Source organism: Neolamprologus brichardi, chromosome 5 (genome assembly GCF_056152115.1).
Source record: "Neolamprologus brichardi isolate AB-2024 chromosome 5, ASM5615211v1, whole genome shotgun sequence".
NCBI lineage: Eukaryota > Metazoa > Chordata > Actinopteri > Cichliformes > Cichlidae > Neolamprologus > Neolamprologus brichardi.
The window spans coordinates 1,736,588-1,759,000 of NC_142108.1; the positions used below are offsets into that span (position 1 = coordinate 1,736,588).

The 22,413-nt window shown below is 40.2% G+C and overlaps 1 protein-coding gene across 1 annotated transcript in view; it reads left to right on the top strand.

Moving 5' to 3' along the window:
* The first annotated feature begins 4,046 nt into the window (after positions 1–4,046).
* The window catches only part of iqsec1b (IQ motif and Sec7 domain ArfGEF 1b), a 247,316-nt gene continuing 228,949 nt past the window's right edge, over positions 4,047–22,413 (top strand). Inside the window, exon 1 of the mRNA XM_087840477.1 lies at positions 4,047–4,594. Coding sequence (XP_087696603.1) covers positions 4,314–4,594 — 281 coding nt within the window. The 5' untranslated portion in view covers positions 4,047–4,313. The remainder of the gene's footprint in view (positions 4,595–22,413) is intronic.

A 22,413-nucleotide genomic window follows, 5' to 3' on the forward strand; every position in this document is an offset into this window, starting at 1 on the left:
GAGCAAAGGTTGTCAAACGTCACTTACCCTGTCACTGGTGAACGTATGTGTCCTGACCCCAGCAAACCACTAGAGGGCAATCAGTGTGTGAAACAACCACTCAGCAGTTCCAGCCTGTGAGTATCAGAGGTAATGACAAGCTTCACGTGTTTGTTTGTTTTCTTTTCTTCTATATTATATCCCAAAAGTGCCGAAACAAGACAATTAAGGTTGCAGTTTAAGATCTATATGATGCGCTACGGTGTGGTTTCAGCACCAATATGAGATGAAGGTTGCATCTGCTTATGTTGCAAACAAGATAAATGGCTTTATTAACTCATGGGCTGTGATGCACCGTGATGTAAGGTGTAGTTAATCTAAAAGATGTGCACACTGCAGCAGCCTGCACACATCGGAGAAAATACTGTTCTCCTATTGAGGAGAGAGGGCTTTCGCTTACCCTGGATCATAAACCATTAATTATTGCATTTATTTGACAGGATTAATTTTAAAATGAGTACTGGTTTAATTTATGTGTTTGATTAGCAAGCATTATTTTTTTACTGTAGGAAGAAACTTTATGTGATTCACTGTTAAAAATAATAATGATCTTACACTGGGGCTGAAACATTTCAACTGTTTTTTGATTGAGTGCCCATGCAGAGTGGAGGTTTGAACAGCAGTTGGGTGGAGCATCTGCACTCACAACCAAAGCACTGTGCCTTAGACAACCATATTAGGAACATCCTGTCTCTAGTGTATTAAAAAAAGTGTTTTGAGAAGGTTGAAGCTCGAGTTTTTGGCTCAGAGATTACTTCATATACACCACCTGAATCTATAGTCATGTCTAATATGAGCAAATAAAGTAAAGGCAGAATAACCACTTTAACTCCAGGTGATGTAAAAATATAAATGTACTCTTTTGGTCATTTCTCACATACAGTGCAACAAGTAAAACTGAAAAAAAAAAACATCTTTTGCAATTAAAAACAAAGAAGTATGTCTACTAAAAATTTTTAAATTTTTCAGATTTTGTTACTCTTTACAACTGCACTCAGCTGACCTTTTGGTTGCATTTTCAATACATCCCTTAGGCCATAAAGTGCAATATTGATAAGCTGGAGCTCACGGGCACGTCACTGCAACCCCCCCTGGCTTCTGCTCCGCGGCTGCTGGGTGACCCCTCATCTGGGACTCTCCTCAGCTCTTTCTGGGACAGTGGCACGGCTGCCCCTCTGTTGGTCTTCCTTGGTCTCTTGTGCTCTTAGGGCCTCTGGATGTCTGGAGTTTTGATCTCCTCCATACCTGCTTCATGCCCTGGAGGACGGGGCAGTGGCCCCCCACACCCTCTAGCAGATCATTACATGAAGGAACCTTTTAAAAACAAGCGCGCTCACGCTCACAGGTGTACACACGGGTGCTCACACACACAAACTACACCCTTTTTGGCTCCTACCTCAAAGCACACTGTGCTGTCGATCTTACGTACTGCACAATAATGTTTAATATTTAGTATTTACAGTTATATTCCCATATATCATCGTGATGTTGTTTATTCTATTACTCTTGTTTTCTTCTGCTTGTTTTCTTTTTTCATTCTCAACAGGTGAAATTAAAAAAGTATCTACTGTTATCTATTGTTAGCTAGTTTATTTTGATGGTGTCGTTTTTATTATGTTGCTCTTTGTTGTTTGTTTTCTCTTCTGGTTTTTTATCTCCATACAGGTGATCCAGGAGTTTTGTTTCTTTTTCGTTTTTTTTCTTCCCCCCCTTCTCACCCTCTCCTCTCCCCTCTATTTTTCTTTCTTTCCCTCTCTTTCTTTCATTCTTTCTCCCTGTCCTATCCCCCAGTCATGTCTGTCCCGTCTTTAAAAAACAAAAATAAAATAAATACATAATTATAATAAAGGTCAATCAAATGGACCAATATGGCAAGGCCATGATGATCCACTTGGTAAAGTAAATCCACTTGGCATCTTTCTTGGCCTTCAGACAACAATTCTGATGGCTAAAGATCAAAACAGGACAGAAAAAAAAAAAATACTGACAAGCTGAGAAGTCACACTGTTACACAAGTTATCCATCCTCTGTAGCAGTGTGACCTGCTACAGTGAGCAGCAGTTGGTTCTACTAAAGCAGAGCAGGCTTGGCTGCTCTTGACATGACTGTTCTTCCACATTCATATATGGTAATGCTTGGATGAGGAGGCCCAACCAAGTGGTGCATGGCATCCAGAATAGCAATTTACCAACCAAAGGTCAGGTGTGTGGGGTATTGAAGAAGGTTAGGAAAAAATGCACCAGCAGCAGCTGCATGTGCATGTGATTAGCTGCAGAGTCTCAGGGCGGGGATGAGGGCTTTATATATAACAATGGTAATTTCATTGCTATTTGAGACACTGCAGTTACAGTACCAACAGCGTTCCCCTTTCGTGCCCTTTCTCCAGAGACGATAGTTCAGCATTTTGAAAAGATCTCTTTTCTTAATAGATTCTGGTTTTCTTCTAATGAGCTCTCTTCCCTCTAACACCTGTACTCGTGCTGGAAGATTCCTCTTAAAAGGAATATTCTAATGCTGAAGACAGCATAATGTCTATATTATAGCCCACCTTTAATAAAGTCTAATGTAGCATTAAAAAGCAAAGCAGCTGTGCACTAAAATGTGTAGCTCATAATACAAAGACCTGTGTTTTAACACAGGTTAATGCTGGCAACTCATCAGTTTAATGTTTGGCTTCTGGAGCAATATTGCTTTTAAAGTTAGTGAATGCTACAAGATTACTGCCATTTAAGAGTACTTTTATCGTGAGTAAACACCCCCTTTACAATTATCTTGCACATATTACGTCTGACAACATTTACTTCTGAGTGTACTCTGCATCATTAAGTACTGAATGAGTTCATATTGGTAGCATCTTGATCACACAACCAGCGTCAAGCTTGCCGGTTCCCCTCTTCTCGGGGTCTTGAAACTATCTGGCAAATAATATGCTTTACTGTGTAATAAAACTAGCATATTGTCCAAGAAGTCTTTGTGACTTAAAAAAGATAATTTTACTATAATGGATGGATGGATGGACAATCAGCCGTACAATCTATGGTGGATCCTAATCCTAATCCTAATCCTAATGTGGATTGCACAACACTGGACATAATATTCCTCATTTCCAGTTAATACTTGTACAGCTGCTGTTATTGTGTGTATATATATATTTATATTTCTTCATACATTCTTATATATTATACTATATATATATATATATATATATATATAGTATATATATATACTATACGGTGTATTTTGTTGTACAGTTATTTTATTTTCAACTTTAATTTATATATTTTATCTTATTCTTTCCCAGTTAAATTTACCCTTCATTCTAATTTGTGTTGTACAGTTATCTCATTCTTAACTTAATTTTTATATTTTATTTTATTTTATTTCTTCCTGGTTAAATTTACCCTTTTTAATTTTCATATTTATTTCCTATCTTATTCATAGCCTTTTCTTTTTTTCTTTAGGTCACGAGCAGTTGTCTAAGCATTTCACTGCATATCGTACTGTGTATGACTGTGTATGTGACAAATAAAAATTTGAATTTGAATTTGAATTTGAATTTGAATTTGCTGGCAACCCTGATAAGTTAGCCAGGAAGTTATTTGGTAACTTTTTGGTAAAAACAAAACAAGATGATGATACCACACCATTAATTTTAATTGAATTCACTGTTTTATTGAAGCGAACAGCATATCTTGATTGTAGACTGCAATCAGACTGACCCCTGGGATCGCACAGAGGTGGACTGATGTAGAAGCTGCCGCTTTTACCTGAATAAACATGCAGTTATGCAGTGACGTAGGTTTGCACCTGTGTGAAGGAGCAGCGACGCTCTACCTGTTGATTAGACCCACGTGCAAAACCCAAACTTGGTGCGTGTGTGTGACAGTGTGAGAGTGAGTGTGAGCGAGACAGCTGAGCGCAGGCGGAGCGCTTAGCCGCCGGCCGTGAAGGGGTTAAAGAGTTTTCCGTGTGCGGAGCGGCAGGCTGGAGGTTAGAGAGTGTTGCGGTGCAGAGCTCGTGGACGCGGCGGCAGTAGCGGCGTACAGCAGCGCACCGAACGCGGCCAACTTCGCCACAAAGCCGCCACTACTGCACAATAAACACGCCATGTCGGAGCGAAGGAGACTCTGTGGATCTGACTGCGCGCGGTCCTACTACTAGCGAGCGTGTGTGCGCGCGTGTGAGAGAGAGAGAGCGAGAGGGAGAGAGAGAGAGGAGTGAAAGAGAGAGACAAGGAGAGGGCTGCTCTTTTGCTTTCTGTGGATATCGCCTTCATGGACGGGCAACGGGGCTTTTACGAGATGGAGAACCCGGCAGAGAACCCCAGCAAGGCGGCGGAGTATCTGAAGGAGCTGAATAAGATCATCGAGACCCAGCAGGGGCTGCTGGAGAAGCAGAGGGTCCGGATTGAGGAGCTGGAGCTCCAGGTGACGGATCTTTGCAAGGAAAACGTCTGTCTAAAAGATCAGCACCAACGGCACCTGGCCACCTGCAGGCTCCAACAGGGCAACCTCTCCGCCCTGGGAGCCATCAAAGAGAATGTCATGCAGGAAAAGTAAGTTATCTGGCATTGGGTGGTGCTTGGTTTGGCTGAATAGGATGCTGTCAAAGTTTATTTTCCTCATCTTGTTATTCGCTCCGCGGCTGGAGAGATATGTTGTGTGTCTGTTTCATCTCAACAACCAAACCAAATTCCCAGTTCTTCGCCACTTTGTCACGGATCAGCTCTTTAATTGTCCGTGTAACGTGCACACTGTCAGGGATTATTTCAGGCTTACACAAGGCTGTGCGAGCTGTGCACGCGTATTGCGTAATGGATCCCGTCAGGCGCACCGCTCAATAGATATGCAACCCCATGAAAATGATATTGTGTGGAGCTCAAACTGTATCGGATCATGGTGGTCGAAGTCTGAATCGGTGGGTGTGACTTTCTTTGTATTTTCGCAGGAGAGAAAAGCTCGACCCGTCTGTAGCTGCGTTGTGAGGAAACAAGTTTACGCATCCTTTGCTTAGTTAAGAGTTCAACCCCAGGCGAGTGGTCAGATGCTGTGTGTCATACATTTCCTGTGCCAGGAGCTCTCAGTGAGATGAGAAATTAATGTATGCAAACACCTTGAATTTGACTTGGACTCGTCACCAAAGTGGAGGGCTTTTACAAATGGAAAAGACGTAGTTGTGTTGGAGAGCAGCCGAGTGCCACTATCAGGAGAGAAATGCTGCCTAAACATGCTGGGTTAACTGCTTAGCAGATGGAAGTACAAAATCAGGCTGTGATACTCTTGTGGTATTGCATGTAAACAAGGATTCCCCATGGATTTATTGTGCACTGTGTTATTGACAAAAACAAGCAGCTTTACACATTCAGGACACTGCTCTCTGCTGATGAGATTACTTATTTGCACCTTTTCATTATGTTTGAATATGATGGACATATACATTTAAAAAAGTAATTATTAATTCTCACTCAAAAATATATATCATTTCACACACTTTGAGACACTTATCTCAAATTGGACACGGAAAGCAAATGTCTGAAAAAGCAGGTCCATGCAGGACTACTGCAGAGTGCTCAAGCTGCTCGCTTTCAGAAATGTTGCACTGTTGATTAATTTTCCATGAATCTATGCAATCAATACATGAAATGCAAAGTTAACATGAGACATTGATCACCAATATAGCAATGTTACAGTCTACTTGTTCATGTACTTCATGGGCCATAAACATCCTTGTTTGATTTGACAGTTTGAGCAGTTTCCCTACGCAGGTTCCTTATCAGTTCTCAATTCTTTAGTATTTAGGTATGAGCACAAAGCAACAGTACAAAATAAAAATAATAAGCAGCACACGCAGACTTCGAAGTGGTCACCACAGAGATCGTGCTATAGACAGTTGAACAGGCGGAAACAGAGGATGCAAACTGACTGCTAATCAGTTTGCTACCTGTTGAAGTTCAGGCTGCTGGGCTCGGGTCAGCGCTCACTCAGCTTCATCATCAATCTGGATTCTTGGTTAGCTTAGCCTTAGCATGCTTTGTGTGCAGACCCTTGCAAAGAGCTGAAGTTTTGTTAGCAGCATAATGCGTTTGTTTCTGTTCTGTACGCAGTTTGCACTTCACCATCGCACTCTCATCCTTTTGTGCAATAAAATTAAAAGCAATATCCATAACCACGCTGTAGACTGTGCCACTATTTTCTAGAGGTGGGAATCAGCATACATCCCACGATACAATATTATCACAATACTTAACGCACGATACGATATTATTGCATTTTTTAAAATATTATTGCGATATTCAGATTCTGTACATAAAGGTAAACTTTATCAATATTCATTTTATCTAATATCAAAGTCTCACACTCAGTCTTTCTCTCATTTCAGTTTTATTGTTGACAAACTGAACGGTTTGTATTACAGTCTAGTCCAACTTAACTGAATCAACCATCTGGTACAATTATAGCTATTCTGAACTATGCAGTTTATGAAAACTATGCAGCCCCTTCAGCAACTGAAGAATTTGAAAGTAAATTAAAACAAAATATAATTTTACATTAAATAAAAAAGTTTTAAACTTAATTAAAATAAAACATGTCTTAAATTAAAATAAGTAAACTGTCATGTTTATTGCTGCCAAAAAAAAGTTAAACACATTTGGACAGTGAAGGAATGTCAGGATTCTTGCTCAGAAAAAGGATCAACATGCTCTGAAGTCAGAGCACAAAAACCTTTTTTGTAACAAAATATCGATTTCTGCTGTCCATGTATCGATACATTATTAGCAAACAAAATATCACGATGCTACACAGTATCGATTTTTTGCCCCACCCCTACTATTTTCCTCCTCCAGCAAACAAACTGAAATCGTGATTGTAGTGCAAGTGCAATTGGACCCAATAAGCACAATTCATAGGCAAGCAGCTGTGTTTGATCAACAATGAAAATATGGAGCCAAGGAGGTTCCTTCCTGTTGAAAGGGACTTTTTCCTTCCTACCATCGCCAAACTGAAGTAACATGGAATACAACACAGTTACACAAACATGTTCATTCAGACCTTGTGAAATAAAAGATGGTAGCCTTCAATTGGGCAGTAACCACTTCATGGGCATCCTTTGCATAAACTTTTAATGAAAAAGACCATTTGGATTTATTTTGTGATTCTTTCAAGTTGCTTGCACATTACTTGAAACACTTGCTATCATCAAGTGACTTCGCTTTTTCAATATCCCTTCTGTCACAAACCCGCTCACTGTTATGAACGAAGCTTTGACTGAGACGTTTGACTTCCAGGAGATATAAGATACACAGCATACAGCCCCGCATTAAAGGATTTCTTTCTGCAGTCATCTGAAAATTTGTTTTGTGGTGAATTGCTTGAACTATAAAGTGTGAAAACATAAAACAGAGCATAGCAGAAAGTGATAAATGACTACAGCAATTATTTTATTATCAAAGCTGCTGGGAACTGACTAAATCCAGCTGCATTTAAAAATATAATACTGTATGGAGGGTATGATCTCTGTTTAAAGCCTGTCCAGTGAATGAAACACCTTGAAGTTATCTTTTGAAGTTTAAGCACTAAACTTTAAGGACAATTTGAAAGCGAAGCAGCTGAAGCTGCAATATTCTGACATGTTTTGTGATTGTCAGCTAAAATATGTACTGGCTTTGTAAAATAAGGCAGTTTTGTCAGATGCTGTCTGCATAGATTACATTTATCATTTTTATATTACCTTTGCCTTTGTCAAAGGAGCTTGCAAAGAAAAGCGTCTGGACTTCTTTAAGTTACTTGAAGACGTTTCACCTCTCATCCAAGAAGCTTCTTCAGTTCTAAGGTCAAATGGTGGAGAGTCCCAGATTTAAACCTAGTGGGAGTTTCCCCCCACAGAGGGACAAAAGGACCCCCTGATGATCCTCTAATCGCCTGAGCCAAGGTGTGAAACTGGGTGTGGGTCCCAATCAGCCAGAGTTTCGGGTGAGCTCATCGTGAAACCTGGCCCCACCTTATCATGCGAATTCCTGAGGTCAGATGGCCCAGGATGTGAGTGGGCGTTAAGGCGTCTGGGGAGGGAACTCAAAACTGGATTATAGATGGCAGAGAGTTGGTGTCGTAAACCGCCGCCTCTGTTCAAAGATGGTCGCTCACAGTGGACATAGATGCTTCTTTCACTCCTCTTTCAAACCATCTGTCCTTTCGGCCAGAGGTGAAACATCTTCAAGTAACTTCACAGACATACCTTTGCCTTTAATGTACAAGCTGCCGGACTGCTGACCACAAAGAGAAAATCAGACATTAAAATGGGCTTTGTCATAGTTTCTATGGATAATTTCTCCTCCTTTCTTTCAGTGGTGGTTGAAATAACTTCTACCATCCGGCAACTGTTCCGACTGACTTAGGAACATTTTGAAATGTTTTTAAGGGTATAAATTTAGACTAATTTTGTAGTCTGACTTTTTGGACTTTTATATTGCACATAGACAATATAAAAAATGAATGTTGTTACCGTGACTTCACTCGCTGGGTTTGAAGCCTCGAGATGAGCCTTTTTGCTGCCGTGAAAGTATTGATAACGTTGCCTGAGGGGATATTAGATACGATGCGATAAAATCTCTGATTACAGTGCTGTCATGGTTTCCTTGACGTCCTACATCCTCCTATGTGCTTTTAATGTAAATGTGAAACTACAGCATCTCCAGTGGTGAATGATCAGCTCTACAGTCTAATGGCTCGTTTAATGATCCCTGCACAAGTTCAGACACCAACAGTTACGCTGCAGCTGCTGCTCAAAATGCTGCCTTCACAAAACGTAGTTCTGCTCAGAAAAGCTGCTTCTGCTGCAATAACCTGGCTGTGTGCAGTGCGTGATACAGTAAAGCCCTTTTTCACCTATGACATCATTATCATATTTACTTGCTTATCACTTGTATGGGACTATAAATAGCTCTTGGTGCGACACAGATGACGGCAGCTCGTTTCACCTCCTGGGATTTTCCGACCTATTATGGCTTTTTAGTTTCCAAGTGAGGACGATGTGTCTCTAAATTCTCCCGAAATTGTGTAAAACTGTATTACATAAGAGTTTGGTTTGGTCAAAATCACTTCTTTTATGCACAAACACACACAGCTGACAGGGAGTCCTGTCCCCTGTGTTCTGTCCACAGTTGGGCCACGTCAGCTGTTCTTTTTGTGCTGACCACAGTCAGCATATAGTCCTGGCCTTGACTGGAGGACCAATGGGAGAGCTCTGTTCCTCGTGGGCCCTCTGACAGATGTCTGCACACAAACACACAGACACGGAGTGCATAATGTTAGTGTCACCACACAGTCAGACGGGTCACCCTGTTACTCCGTCAGTGAAGTAAGAGCTGCTTCACAGTCTGTTTGTGTGTTGCTACAGTGGGATCTTGTTATCCTCAACTTTACTCCCTATGAGCTAATCCTCTGTGGAAGGGCTGCTTCCCCCTGTTTACGCTTAAATGTTTAAAGTTTACATAGGACACAAGGTCACCCAGCTCTTATCAAGGTCACGTGTGATGTGTTGTGGGATCTGGAACAGAAGTGTGTAGAAGATTCTTTTGACATTACAGTTTTCACGTCCATTGCTAAGTTTTTAAGAAGGATCAGTGATATAAAGAACAATATATAATGTTTCTAGGCAGAGTCACTTTACCTTTTGAGGTGTTCAAGATACTTTTGGATGCTTTAATGGAGAGCTACACATACAGTACATCATAGTTTTTGAATTGCAGTGAAAGTCGATAAAGGGATTTGAGGTTTTAAGGGTATTTAATAATCCACATTCATTAAGTGAATTCCAGCGTGTTTTGCATTTGCACACAGCTCATGCTCAAACATTATATACAGCAGAGAAATCAGTGATTATACACAAGACTAGCTGCACAGTTGCATGTATTGTGATTTATCTTTTACATCAACAGACAGAGCAATGCATATGTTAATAACAATAACACATTTCCTGTCTATTGCTGAAAGAGAGCATTTCAGCCGGTCCTTAGTTTACAAGGATCTGTCAAATTTGAATAGCTTTTATAAATTGGAAATATTTTGCGCACACAGATTTCTGATACATTAAGCGACACTTTGGGCAGTATCCCTTTCAAATAAACCTGCATTCAAATAAACTGACTCGTAAATCTGACTAAATTGGCTAATCACTTAGAATTCTTCAAAGCAAAACAACAAAAAATCTGCAGTTTTTCTGGCTTTGGCTGGTCTGGACAAAAAAGATATTTGAAGACATCATCTTAGGGTCTGTGAAGCTGCCTGGAAGTGTCATTACTACAAGAAATCAACAGATAAATGAATGCACACAGACCTGACGTGTGCAAATGTGAGTTTCTGTTTCATCACTGGGGCGATCGTGGCTCAAGAGTTGGGAGTTCGCCTTGTAATCGGAAGGTTGCTGGTTCGAGCCCCGGCTCGGACAGTCTCGGTCGTTGTGTCCTTGGGTGAGACACTTCACCCGTTGCCTACTGGTGGTGGTCAGAGGGCCCGGTGGCGCCAGTGTCCGGCAGCCTCGCCTCTGTCAGTGCGCCCCAGGGTGGCTGTGGCTACAATGTAGCTGCCATCACCAGTGTGTGGATGACTGAATGTGTTTTGGGGTCCTTAGGGACTAGAAAAGCGCTATACAAATACAGACCATTTACAGGCCATCACTTAGAAGTTCATAACAATTGTTTGTTTCAAACAGAGAGAATTCTGTTAATATTCTGGGTACCAGTTTCAGCTGTAAATTAATACACATTTGGATCTGTGCAGTAATGTGTTTTTAATAGTTTTTGGATGCAAGTACGTGAGCAGACTTAAAAGCCAAGAAGAATCAAGTTTATCAGACTTCGATGAACAGACGTTAGACGGTTCACATCACGCTCATTTTTCTTTTGCATTTGTTCACAAGAAGAATTTAAAGACGTCCTTCTTGGGGGTGGATCGTTACTATCATTTGGTTTTTTTACAGGTCAGAACAAAGTGGTTGTAACTAATCTGGCTGACTGTGGGGTATTAAGTTGATCAGCTGTTGGGAATTATTTGCTTAGTTGCTTTTGCTTTAATGTCATCTCAGTTTGAGTATGAAAAAGACATTTGACTACTTTAGCCTTGATCTGGGAAACTGGCAAAAAATAACCACACGAGTAGGTAATAAGAAAATGAATTATTAACTAATTTTATCCTTCCTTAATCGCTATATATATATATATGTGTGTGTGTGTGTATATGTATATGTATATATATATATATATATATATTTATTTATTTTTTTGCCTGTCCCGTTTGGCTCTTTTACCATCAGAATTATTGTCTAAAGGCGAAGAAAGATGCCCAACGGATTTACTTTACCAAATTGACCATCCCAGCTTTGCCGTAATGGTCCATTTGATTCACCTTTTATTGTTTATTTTATTTTCACTTGCTGAATACGGGACAGAGTTGACTGGGGGAAAGAAAAGGGAGAAAGACGGAGGGAAAGAAAAACAGCTGAGAAGAGGGACGGGGAGAAGGGCAAAAAACAAAAACCAACAGAATAAGCAGAAAAAAAAATACATATATCGATCACCTGGATCACCTGTTGAGAAAGAAAAAAGAAAACAAGCAGAAGAAAACGAGAGTAATAGAATAAACAACATCACGATGATCTATGGGAATATAACTGTAAATACTAAATATTAAACATTATTGTGCAGCACGTAAGATCGACAGCACAGTGTGCTTTGAGGTAGGAGCCAAAAAGGGTGTAGTTTGTGTGTGTGAGCACCCGTGTGTACACCTGTGAGCACGAACGCGCTTGTTTTTAAAAGGTTCCTTCATGTAATGATCTGTTAGAGGGTGTGGGGGGCCACAGCCCCGTCCACCAGGGCATGAAGCAGGTATGGAGGAGATCAAAACTCCAGACATCCAGAGGCCCCCAGAGCACAAGAGACCAAGGAAGACCAACAGAGGGGCAGCCGCGCCACTGTCCCAGAAAGAGCTGAGGAGAGTCCCAGATGAGGGGTCACTCAGCAGCCGCGGAGCAGAAGCCAGGGGGGGTTGCAGTGACGTGCCCGTGAGCTCCGCCGGCAGCCAGCTGTGCCAGAGTGACCGAGCCCCAGGCCCGAGAGGCCGAGGGGCACCCCACCTCCGAAGTGGCCCGAGCGAGCCCCAGGCTCCAGGCTGCTATATAATCGCTATATTTTGGTATTTCTGTGAGTTCAAATTGCAACCCAAGTTTTAATATAATGTTAATATAATAATAAAGGAATTAATTTAATATTTCCTTAAAAATATGATTTCTAGACTATTTATGAGCATGTCCTCTGCAGCATATGGAGCAGTAGCTGCTCAATAACATGCTTTAAAGCCTTAATAGGGTTTATTCAGCCAGCTCTGTGTCACATTGCGTTCCCTCAAAGGGACCGGAGAATGAACAATCCCCTGGACGTCCTTCACCCATCCCAAGAGCTGTTCTTTTGAAAGGGTGTTTATTTCAAAGTTGGACTCGAGGCTTTATCACTTCAGTGTGTTTACATGTGTGTGCGCAGCGCTGCAGGGAACAACATCTCGCTGGTCAGCAGCTCAGATTTCACAGCAAATCGCGAGTCAGAATCGTTCCCTGCCAGAAGACATATGAAAATCGGTCCGGAATACAACATCGTTTTGACTTTATGAGTAAGCACATATGCCACAGATGCTGTGGGAGAGCTGTGAAATATGAGCTGTTCTTTTAAAAAAATATATATTTATTTATTTGATTTAAAGCTGAAATGCATTTCACACAGAGAACAGTGTGGATTTTGAACCCCGAGGGTGGTCTTGACAGGCTGCCATTTGAATGCAGAAGATGAGAAGAATAAATAAAGTTTCAAAAGGAGAGAACACATTTTGCAGTGAAATATTCATGGAGACTGTTTTGGAGGTAGAAGAGACCTTCTGCTTTATATGAGTCTGTTAATGTTTATTCTCAGTATGTTACACCCTCTGTTGTTATGATGCGGGTAAACTTTCAAAAGAGTTAATAGAAAAACATAAAAAAAACCTGCACATGAGAAGTGCAAAATGTGGTGATTTATCACACAATCAGGACAGGCATTAGAAGGCAGATGGTAATGAGAAATTGATAGATTGCCAGACCCAAAGGGGAGAAATAAACTCTAACTTGGTGAACACAAACTCCAGGACTGCATTCAATCAAAGTTGAGAGACTATTTCCTCTAATATACCAAATCTTTTCCCATGATGTTCCTCTTACCCCGTGGGGTCTGATCACTATATGAGATTGAAAAGTTAATTAACCTTCTTTTTTATTCCTCCTTGAAAGGTCTTTATTGTCTGTGTTGGTGTCAACCAGATATAATTTCCAATTAAAACATATTTTTGTGGATAATAACAGTAACCAAACTGTGTCACGTCAGGGCTTTTTTTTTTTTCACAATGACTCCTCTTGTTGTGGAGCTACAACAGGATCTGTGGTGTTCTGTAAGCACGGCAGCAGTGCTTGACAAGTGAAGTCTAAAACTAGATTAATACACAAAGTGTCTGTGGCCCATTAAGGTTGTCAAGAAGCCCAGTAGCTTATTTTGGTTGTTTGCACGTGTGCATTGTGGATAAACCTAAGGTCTTTTACAGGAGACTCAAGGGGGATCAACTTGCTAGATAAGCTGTGAGATCAATTAGCATCTATAAAAAAAAAAGAAAAAAGAATGAATGTGCAATCAGCTGTTTGTCTCTCCAAGACCATCTCTCTGTGTTAGCCTCGCAAAAGACTAGCAGTCTGTCCAGGGTGTATGCTGCTTCTCGCACTATGGTAGACAGTGTTGGGGAGTAACGGAATACATGTAGCGCCGTTACGTATTTAAAATACAAAATATGAGTAACTGTATTCCGTTACAGTTACCGTTTAAAAAGGTGGTATTTAGAATACAGTTACTTTGTTGAAATAAATGGATTACACGGCGGTACTTTCATATTGTGGCGGGTCAGGACTGTTTGGGTTTTGTTTGACAGCTTTGTTCTGTTGTTCCAGGCGGCAGCGTTACGGTTGCCATGGTTACAGGGTGACGCTCTCTCTCTGCGTGTTTCCTGGGTGAGAGAGGCCTTTTTGTTGTTGTTGTGCTAAGCTAACAGGCAGAATGCTACAGGTATAGCTCTAAAGAATGTAGCATCATAGGCAGTGTAGTCCGTGCTGCAGGGAGAATGGACTGCCATACCCGTTATGTGTCTGTGAGCGAGGGAGGGAGAAAAAGGAAAAGTAGGAGCTGTCATCGAGCAAAAACGGGAGCTGGAAGCATGTAAATATAATAATAACCACTGCAGCCAAGAAGAGAGCCTGACGAGCCCAGTTGTAAGTAAGCTATTAAGACTCGACTGTACACCGTGTTCGTGTTTTCCTCCAAAAACAATAAGTTCTGTTGGAGCAGCCTTTCAACGCCTCTCTCTGTCTCTGCTAGCAAAGTTGACCCAGACAACAAAGCAAAGCTAGTTTTCTGCTACGAGCCCGACACAGAACCCATATTAGCCAGAGGTCCCTTTACTACGGTTCAGAGCCGCGGACCTTCAGTAACAGTAATAAATCACAGCAATAGTACATTCATGTAGTTGTAAACAGCATGATAATATATTAAGTAATCCAAAGTATTCCGTTACGTTACTCTTATTGAGTAACGTAACGGAATACGTTACAGAATACATTTTGGGGCATGTATTCTGTAATCTGTAATGGAATACATTTTAAAAGTAACCTTCCCAACACTGATGGTAGGTGTGTTAGGCTGGTTACAAGTTTCACAAGTTTTGGTGTTGCAGATTCCTTTGGGGTTGGGTCGCCAAGGACATCCAGCATCACAAATGTGCCAAATCAATTGGAGTGGACCCTCATGAATAAGGGAACAACTGAACGTATTAATTTATATTTTACAATTTTTCAGATAGAAAGTGGTGCAGAAAGGTGAAGATGTCAGTGCACAGCTCAAAATATAATAAGATAAAATCGCCAGCATTAAATGATGAAGCTTTAAACCTTAATGTGGTCCAACTCCAGTTTGTCTTGTTGTTGATGGTTAGTCAGATGGTTAGTATATCCATTTACAATACATTATTCTGCAGCTGTGACGTGAGCTGAAAGAGATGCTTATTAGCTATACACGCTTTCACGCAATAACTGCAACAGTTTCTATGTAACCATAAGTAACAATACAATAAGGCTTGTTTTCAACTCTTGGAACAACAGAATATGGCACAAAGCTTATGTCGAGCTATATGAAAAATTTGATAATAGACTGTAAGGGTTTTCACCCTGGAGGCTCCTGTGCTGGCACCAGACAGTATCTGTTAACATAGTAGAGGGCTCTGATAGCCAAAGGCTCTGCCTCCTAGGAACTACAGGTAAGCCTGCAGTCTGAAAGCTCTATTGGCATAATAATAAGTCCATGAGACTCAGAGCCTGTAGTTGCTCTGCCCCAAGACTGTGGAATGCACTTCTACCAGATCTCTGGTTTATAAATTCTCTTTCTACTTTTAAATCACCTCTCAAAACCCGTCTGTTCACAACTGCACAGCCGTCATTATTACTTGGCCGTAGTGGATTGTTACCTTGATTAGTTTTATAGTTGTGGTTTTATTTGTTTACTTTTTGTGTATATGTTTTTATTTTGTTTTTCTAGTGTAAGGTGACCTTGAGGGTCTTTAAAGATTATTATTATTATTAGTATTATTATTATTATTATTATTATTATTATAACTGTGAGAATTTTGATATTAGAGGCACCAGAATTCCAAAAAACTGGCCAGACTGAGCGACAAATAAGCTGTTTCTTGAAGAAGTTAATACTTAAGTTTCTTCTTAAAATTTGTAATTTTAAATAGAATTTGATACGAACAAGTATTTAAGATTAATTTTGGAGGGCTTTTATTGATTTTACAAAGTTTAAATAAATTTAGGATCACATTCGGTTGCACAAAAATAGAAAAGGTGTTAAAAAAGGAGTGTCATTGTGAACAACTCATTGCTGATCTCACAGTTGGCTCCAACAGCATAGGAAGCACATTTGAATGAATTCATTATTGTAAAAGTACATTTGTGCTTCACGTGCAGCCTTTCTCTCACTGCTGCGACTCAGTTCACAGCCCTTCACCTCATCAGCTCTTCTCCTGAAGCCTAAAACCCATCCGATTTTGCAGCTCCGCTACAGATTTTCACTTTACTTTTCTTGGATTAGTTCTCCACACTCTGTGACTCTGTGTTCAGTTCAGCTACGCTTCCCTGCTGCTCTACGCCGCCAGCAACCTGTCCATTTTTTCACACGTTCCATTAAACACTGCTCTGACCTGACTCGGCACCCTGTTTGTGTCTCTTTCAGCCCTGCAGTAATTCTTCATCTTTCATCTAACTTCATTTCCCTATATATTAATCAATTACAGCTAGCTACCTCATGTTAGAGCAGCCCCTTTGGTGGAGGTACTATACTCATGTACTTAAATTGTTCTTTGCTGGTTATTGGTTTTTGATTTGGTGGTCTGTGAGCACAGCACACACACACTCTCTCTCTGGAGTGACGTTTTGGGGAGAAGACAGGAGGAGAGGCATATCAGACTGTAATTCTGCTTCCTGGTCCCAGCTCTGGATAGTCGAGTTTCGGGGTGTTTAATACATTTGTTCACATTTCTAGAACTACTTTAGCTCCATCTAAAGTATGATGGATGCCATTTCTCCTGATAAGATCAGGTTTTCCCAGAAGGTTGTCTAATTATGTATGAAGCCAATGTCCTTTTCTGGACACCATCAGTGGTTTCAGGAGCACGTGCAGCAGAACATATCACTACTGGTAGTATCAGAGTGCTACATTGTTTTAGCAAAAGTACACACTGACTGGTTATTCATTTTAGTCACCTCTGATGGATGTAGATTACCAGATCTGTACTTATCCAGAGTTGTATGTAGTTGATTGTGTTCATGTTTGTAACAGCTGATTATTTATGGTCATTTTGACACAGGAGGCTGTGGGGATTGAGTCGTGTGGCTGTTGGTTTGTCTTTGTTTTTCAGCCCTGCAGGTGTCTGCCTAATAAAGAGGCCACCTTATGGTATGATCATTAACAAAGTTAGCTGAATTGCTGTTGCGTATATTTAGAACTGATTCAATAACACTGACCCGTGACTCATTGTTAAAAGGATAACTGATTGGACAGAAGTAAAAATGTAAATTATTTTGCATGTAATATCATATCATAGCCTGGTGATGAAAATGAGGAATTTTATTGATAGCAGCCTTTGATTGTTCTGTTTGGTTTAGTTGGGCTGATCCTGATTGAACAAAGTTCATGTGAAAAATTTAAAGAAAATTACTGCAAACACAAAATGGTAAATGGCCTGTATTTGTATAGCGCTTTTACTAGTCCCCCCTAGGGACCCCAAAGCGCTTTACACACCCAGTCATCCACCCATTCACACACTGGTGGAGGCAAGCTGCCGTTGTAGCCAGAGACTGACAGAAGCGAGGCTGCCATATTGTGCCATCGGCCCTTCTGACCAACACCAGTAGGCGGTAGGTGAAGTGTCATGCCCAAGGACACAACGACCGAGACTGTCCAAGTCGGGGCTCGAACCGGCAACCTTCCGTTTACAAGGCGAACTCCCAACTCTTGAGCCACGATCGCCCCAAAAGAAATAAATGGCATTATTTATGCAAAGTGCATACTTTGTGCTGTCTGAAAGGTAATGATCTGACCTTAGATTCAGTTTTTTAAATGAGTTTTAGTAACATATATAAGATATAATAAGACAATAACATATTTTTAAATACTGTAATACCATAAAAAGCTCCAGTACGACCGCTGGGGTTGAACAGTTGAATCTTTGTGTTCTTGTTCAGGCTCCAGTGTTATTACTCATTACTTGTTACTTTTTAAAACGGTAATGTGTAACTCCTTGGAGCGTGTGATTCATTATCATAGTACCGTAATGAATTACATTCTCATTTAATCCTGGATGACTACTAGTCAGCTCTTCTAGCGCCAATGTATGAAATGCATAATGCATACGATAGCAGATATGAGAGTTATGAGGTTGATCGTCCATTGCATCACCTTTGCATCAACTTTTTTAGTAGCAATTAGCATAAAGATGGTGCTTTGAATGCAGTTGAACTGTCACGAAAGACTCTTTTAAGAATTCGTATTAAGATTCAAATCAGCTGTGACTGCTTCCTTGAAATAAATCGGACCCCTCTGGGAGCTCTGTGTTGAGTCATGCTTATCGATAATCTCATGGCAGTGCAGGAGCACATAATGTTTACTGGAACAGAACGGTACAAATTAGATTTTTTTTTCCTGAGTTTTTGCCAAGAAATGTTTGATGTATGAGGTACCAGTGTAAAGATGCCCAGAATGTTAAGAGACGGTTTTATTTGCATTCGTCATTAATCACGGCAATTGGTTTAAGACCAAACAAACCTTCACTCATAAAACACCTGTAAAGTTCCTCTTGAAGGTTTAGAAAGCTCTGTTGTTCACGTTAGCTTTCAGCGGTGCTTTCTGTTAGCGCCTGTCTGCCTTTGACAGCACTTTAGCCCCAATAACTGTCATCTCAGTCAGCAGATTTCCACGTGACTGTTGTCAGAGGACTGTTGTGAACCTGCTCTAATATTTTATGGGTTGTATTCTTTATGATGTGAATGTCTTTACTCACACTGTGCTACAATCAAAAGAACTTGCTTGCAAAACAGATATGCACTTTTCTTTTCAAAGTATTTCAGTGAAGTGCTCAAAATTTCAGCCAATTTAATGGTCATTGAATATAGTAATGATCGTATATTGTGCAGGTTGTGTGAACGGGAAAGGGAAAAGTCTGGAACCGAAGGCTTGGAATCTGCACGGCTTGTTGGAGGATGGGGAAAATTGTCCAAAAATGTCCAAAAAATTAACCTTTTATGATTGATGTCACCAATTTCTACCTATTTACTCACTGATTGCACTCCATTAAACAATAGGCACCTACTTTCCTGCATTGTGGTGAATTTATTTACACCAATTTTGTGGATTTTAATAGCTCACACATTTTAGTAACTTACAGTTACTTACAGTTTACTTATAGTTACTTACAGTTTGCAGTTTTAGTAACTTACAGTTACTTGAAAAAGTCGTTTCCGGTTGGTTAACAAACGTGTGCAGCACACAAAGACACATACTTGCTAGTGCAAAGTAAGAAATTCATGAAATACTAGAATTACATTCAGCAAAACAGAAATCAGAAGACACGAACAACATCATTTCTCCACTGAGTGAACGTGAGGCTTATACACACAAACTCGCTATAGCTGCAACTGGTCATATCCTTAACTCAAGTATCCAAAAAGATGACTTATAAAAGAATTGACCCATAGAACCATTCAAGGGGGGAAGCTATCCATAGATGTTTAACCCTGTTTAGCAACAGGCTGTAAACATTCCTAATGTTAAAAAGATGGCGATTTTAACAAAGGAGGCAGTCTCCACGTGGCCATTTTTGATTTGCAAGACATATTTCAGGAGTCTGAGACATTACTCACTGAGTAATGTCCTCATGCTTTTCCATCTTCTTTTCTGTTTTTATGGAAAATCTACAGCAATGTACAGCAGTCCTGGAATTTAGTCAAAGAGATGACATTAAATTGATCTACCCTGGCACCATCCACTTCAGAGGAGATGATAACATTTTTCAGTAGGATTTTATCAGGTGTGCAAATGGAGGCCATCTATCATTGACGTGAATCCATTTCTCTGCCAGCTGAAGGACCTATCACGTAGACTGCTCATCTGTTGCATTATTGTCCACCCAAAGTGCAAAAATGAGCTGAAATTGTAAATTTAAGTCACTAACCTTGTCAGCTATTAGGCAGGAAGTTGCGTGCTAGCATGCATGTAGGTTATGTTAAAGTTTAGCATGGTATGAGGATTTGTCAGCTTGATTCCACTCTCCTCTACTGTTTCGTATTCAGTCACTAGTTTAACAATAGCTGCAGGTGATGCTTTCTGGAGAACATATGATGAACACATTTAATATGAAACAGCGCCCCTCCTCTTCTACCCTCAGCCTTGCACCCTTTCAAAATACTTTATATCCAGGTGTGCTGGCCTCAGGTGGATAGTTGTTTTACAGGATTCTTAGGACAAACTCAATATATCTAAATTAAAATTAGCTGTTTCATGTATTTAGTCTTGGGAACAAAGGAACATTTTCTACTTCCCTAAAAGACCTTTGGTTTTAATAGAGAGGTCCCATATATTTATTAACCATTTGATTTATCGGTTAGCTGATCTTTGTTCAGTATTTTTATGAAATATTGGTTGGCTGATGACCAGTGTTGGTCAAGTTACTTGAAAAAAGTAATCAGTACTGATTACTGATTACTTCTACTTCTACAATTCTACTTTTTCTACATAATCCATCATACAAAATGTAATCAAATGGAAACGTCTCTTTTTTTAAACTTGTTTTATTAGTTTTAATCTTTTAACTTTATGCATCAAGTAAAAATTAAATTATATGCACCATTCTCTGACTGGAAGAAATTAGTTTAATATTTAAACCTATTTTCTGCACATTCCAGCACATAAAATAAAATATTTTTTGTGTGTTTACACTCAGTCTTTCAAATAGATGCAAGTAAAACACAGCAGAAAATAAATAAAGTCAAAGACTAGCGGTCCTGTTGCTCTATTTTCACCTGTAAAGCAGGAGTGGGGTAGGCGGAGGTTTACCCTGGTGCAGGTGTGCAGCGGTCAGTGGAAGAATCCGCGAGTTTCTCTGTGAGTTTTCCATTACGTCGTAGCTACTCGGTGCTTGCTCAGAAGTTTAGGGGTTTTTTTCGCTGTAAAAAGAAGTTTTCTTCCCACGCACAACGGACACTAATGTTTTTGTCACTTTTTATGGAATCAAACTCAAAGTAAGGTCAGTACTTCCACGCTTTAAACGCTGCACGCTCATACTCTCTCTGCACTCGATATATGATCCATTGTTGATCTGCACACAGCTGTTGTCACGAACGTCGCACTCGCTTACGTCACTGTCATGAGACATTCTCGCAAAAAATCACGGTTTTAGTAACGCAGTAACGCAGCGTTCCTACGGGAAAGTAACGGTAATCTAATTACCGTTTTTGCAATAGTAATCCCTTACTTTACTCGTTACTTTAAAAAAGTAATCAGATTACAGTAACGTGTTACAAGTAACGCATTACTGCCCATCTCTGCTGATGACTAAAAGAGTGATTTTGGATTCCATTCATTTCAATGGTGGTTGAACATAAGGCATTCGAGTTGTGTTTGCTGGATATGTTGGTGAACTTATCTACATGAAATATTTGTATGACAACTGGCTTATTGCTAGCTTCTGAGGATTTTTACAGTTCTGGCTGGTTACACCAGCTGTGGATGAACTCCCATTCCCTGTGCGAACACACCTTTCAGCAGCCACCCACACTCCATCTGTTATTACAGGTAGTTCAAAGACTTGTCCATCTGGTAACAAATCGATGTGTCTGTTTCTCCCAGACAACAATTTAAAAAATTAGAGAGGGAACATGAGCTGACTGTTTTTATTTCATGGCTTATTATCAGGAATGCAGAAGGCAGAGTGACCCTTCTGTGGTTTGGCTTTGTTGTCCACAAGGACCAAGATGATGGAAAGATGGACATAGGAATCTCTATATAAAAGGCCAATATTAAATAAGACAAATGCATTCAAGTATAGCCCCACTGTTTGATTGCATCTGTCAGTGTTAGCAGTTTCCTTGCTCTTAATTAGAAGACAGACAGAAAGTCACAAACAAGTACTGTTAGATTATTTCAAGAACTGAGTGAGTGGGACTATAATGACATGCTGAAAAAGAAAATGTTATGCTTTTAAGATTGTATCCAGTCAGTCATTGTGCTGTAAGTTAGTTGCGCATCGGCTTTACACTGTAGCTATAGTTATTGTTTGATTTGTACTGGCAAATTAGTTCAGTGGCGCTGATCACTGTCTGTACTTAGGGTTAGGTTAGGTTAGGGCTGCACGATTTTGCATAAAATGAGAATCACGATTTTTTTTGCTGAGAATTGAGATCACGATTCTCTCACGATTTTCTTTTCCAGTATAAACATAATATAATATAAACTGCGTGTATAGAGCAGGTAGTGCAACAATAGAAAAATAGTTGCGGGACGGCACTGTGTAGCGTTTGTCTAGGGTGTTGATCATTTTCCTAAATCCCTCGTTTTGCACAGTGTTGATGGAGCCATATCTTTGGTCAGGTTATAAGTAATAGCCTCCGTAATTTCTTTGTGCCTGCGGGAGTTCGACGGGTATAGGGAAGCGCTGTATAAGGTTCCCGTTATTGATGTTTGGGTGGTTGACCGGGACAGATTTTCTC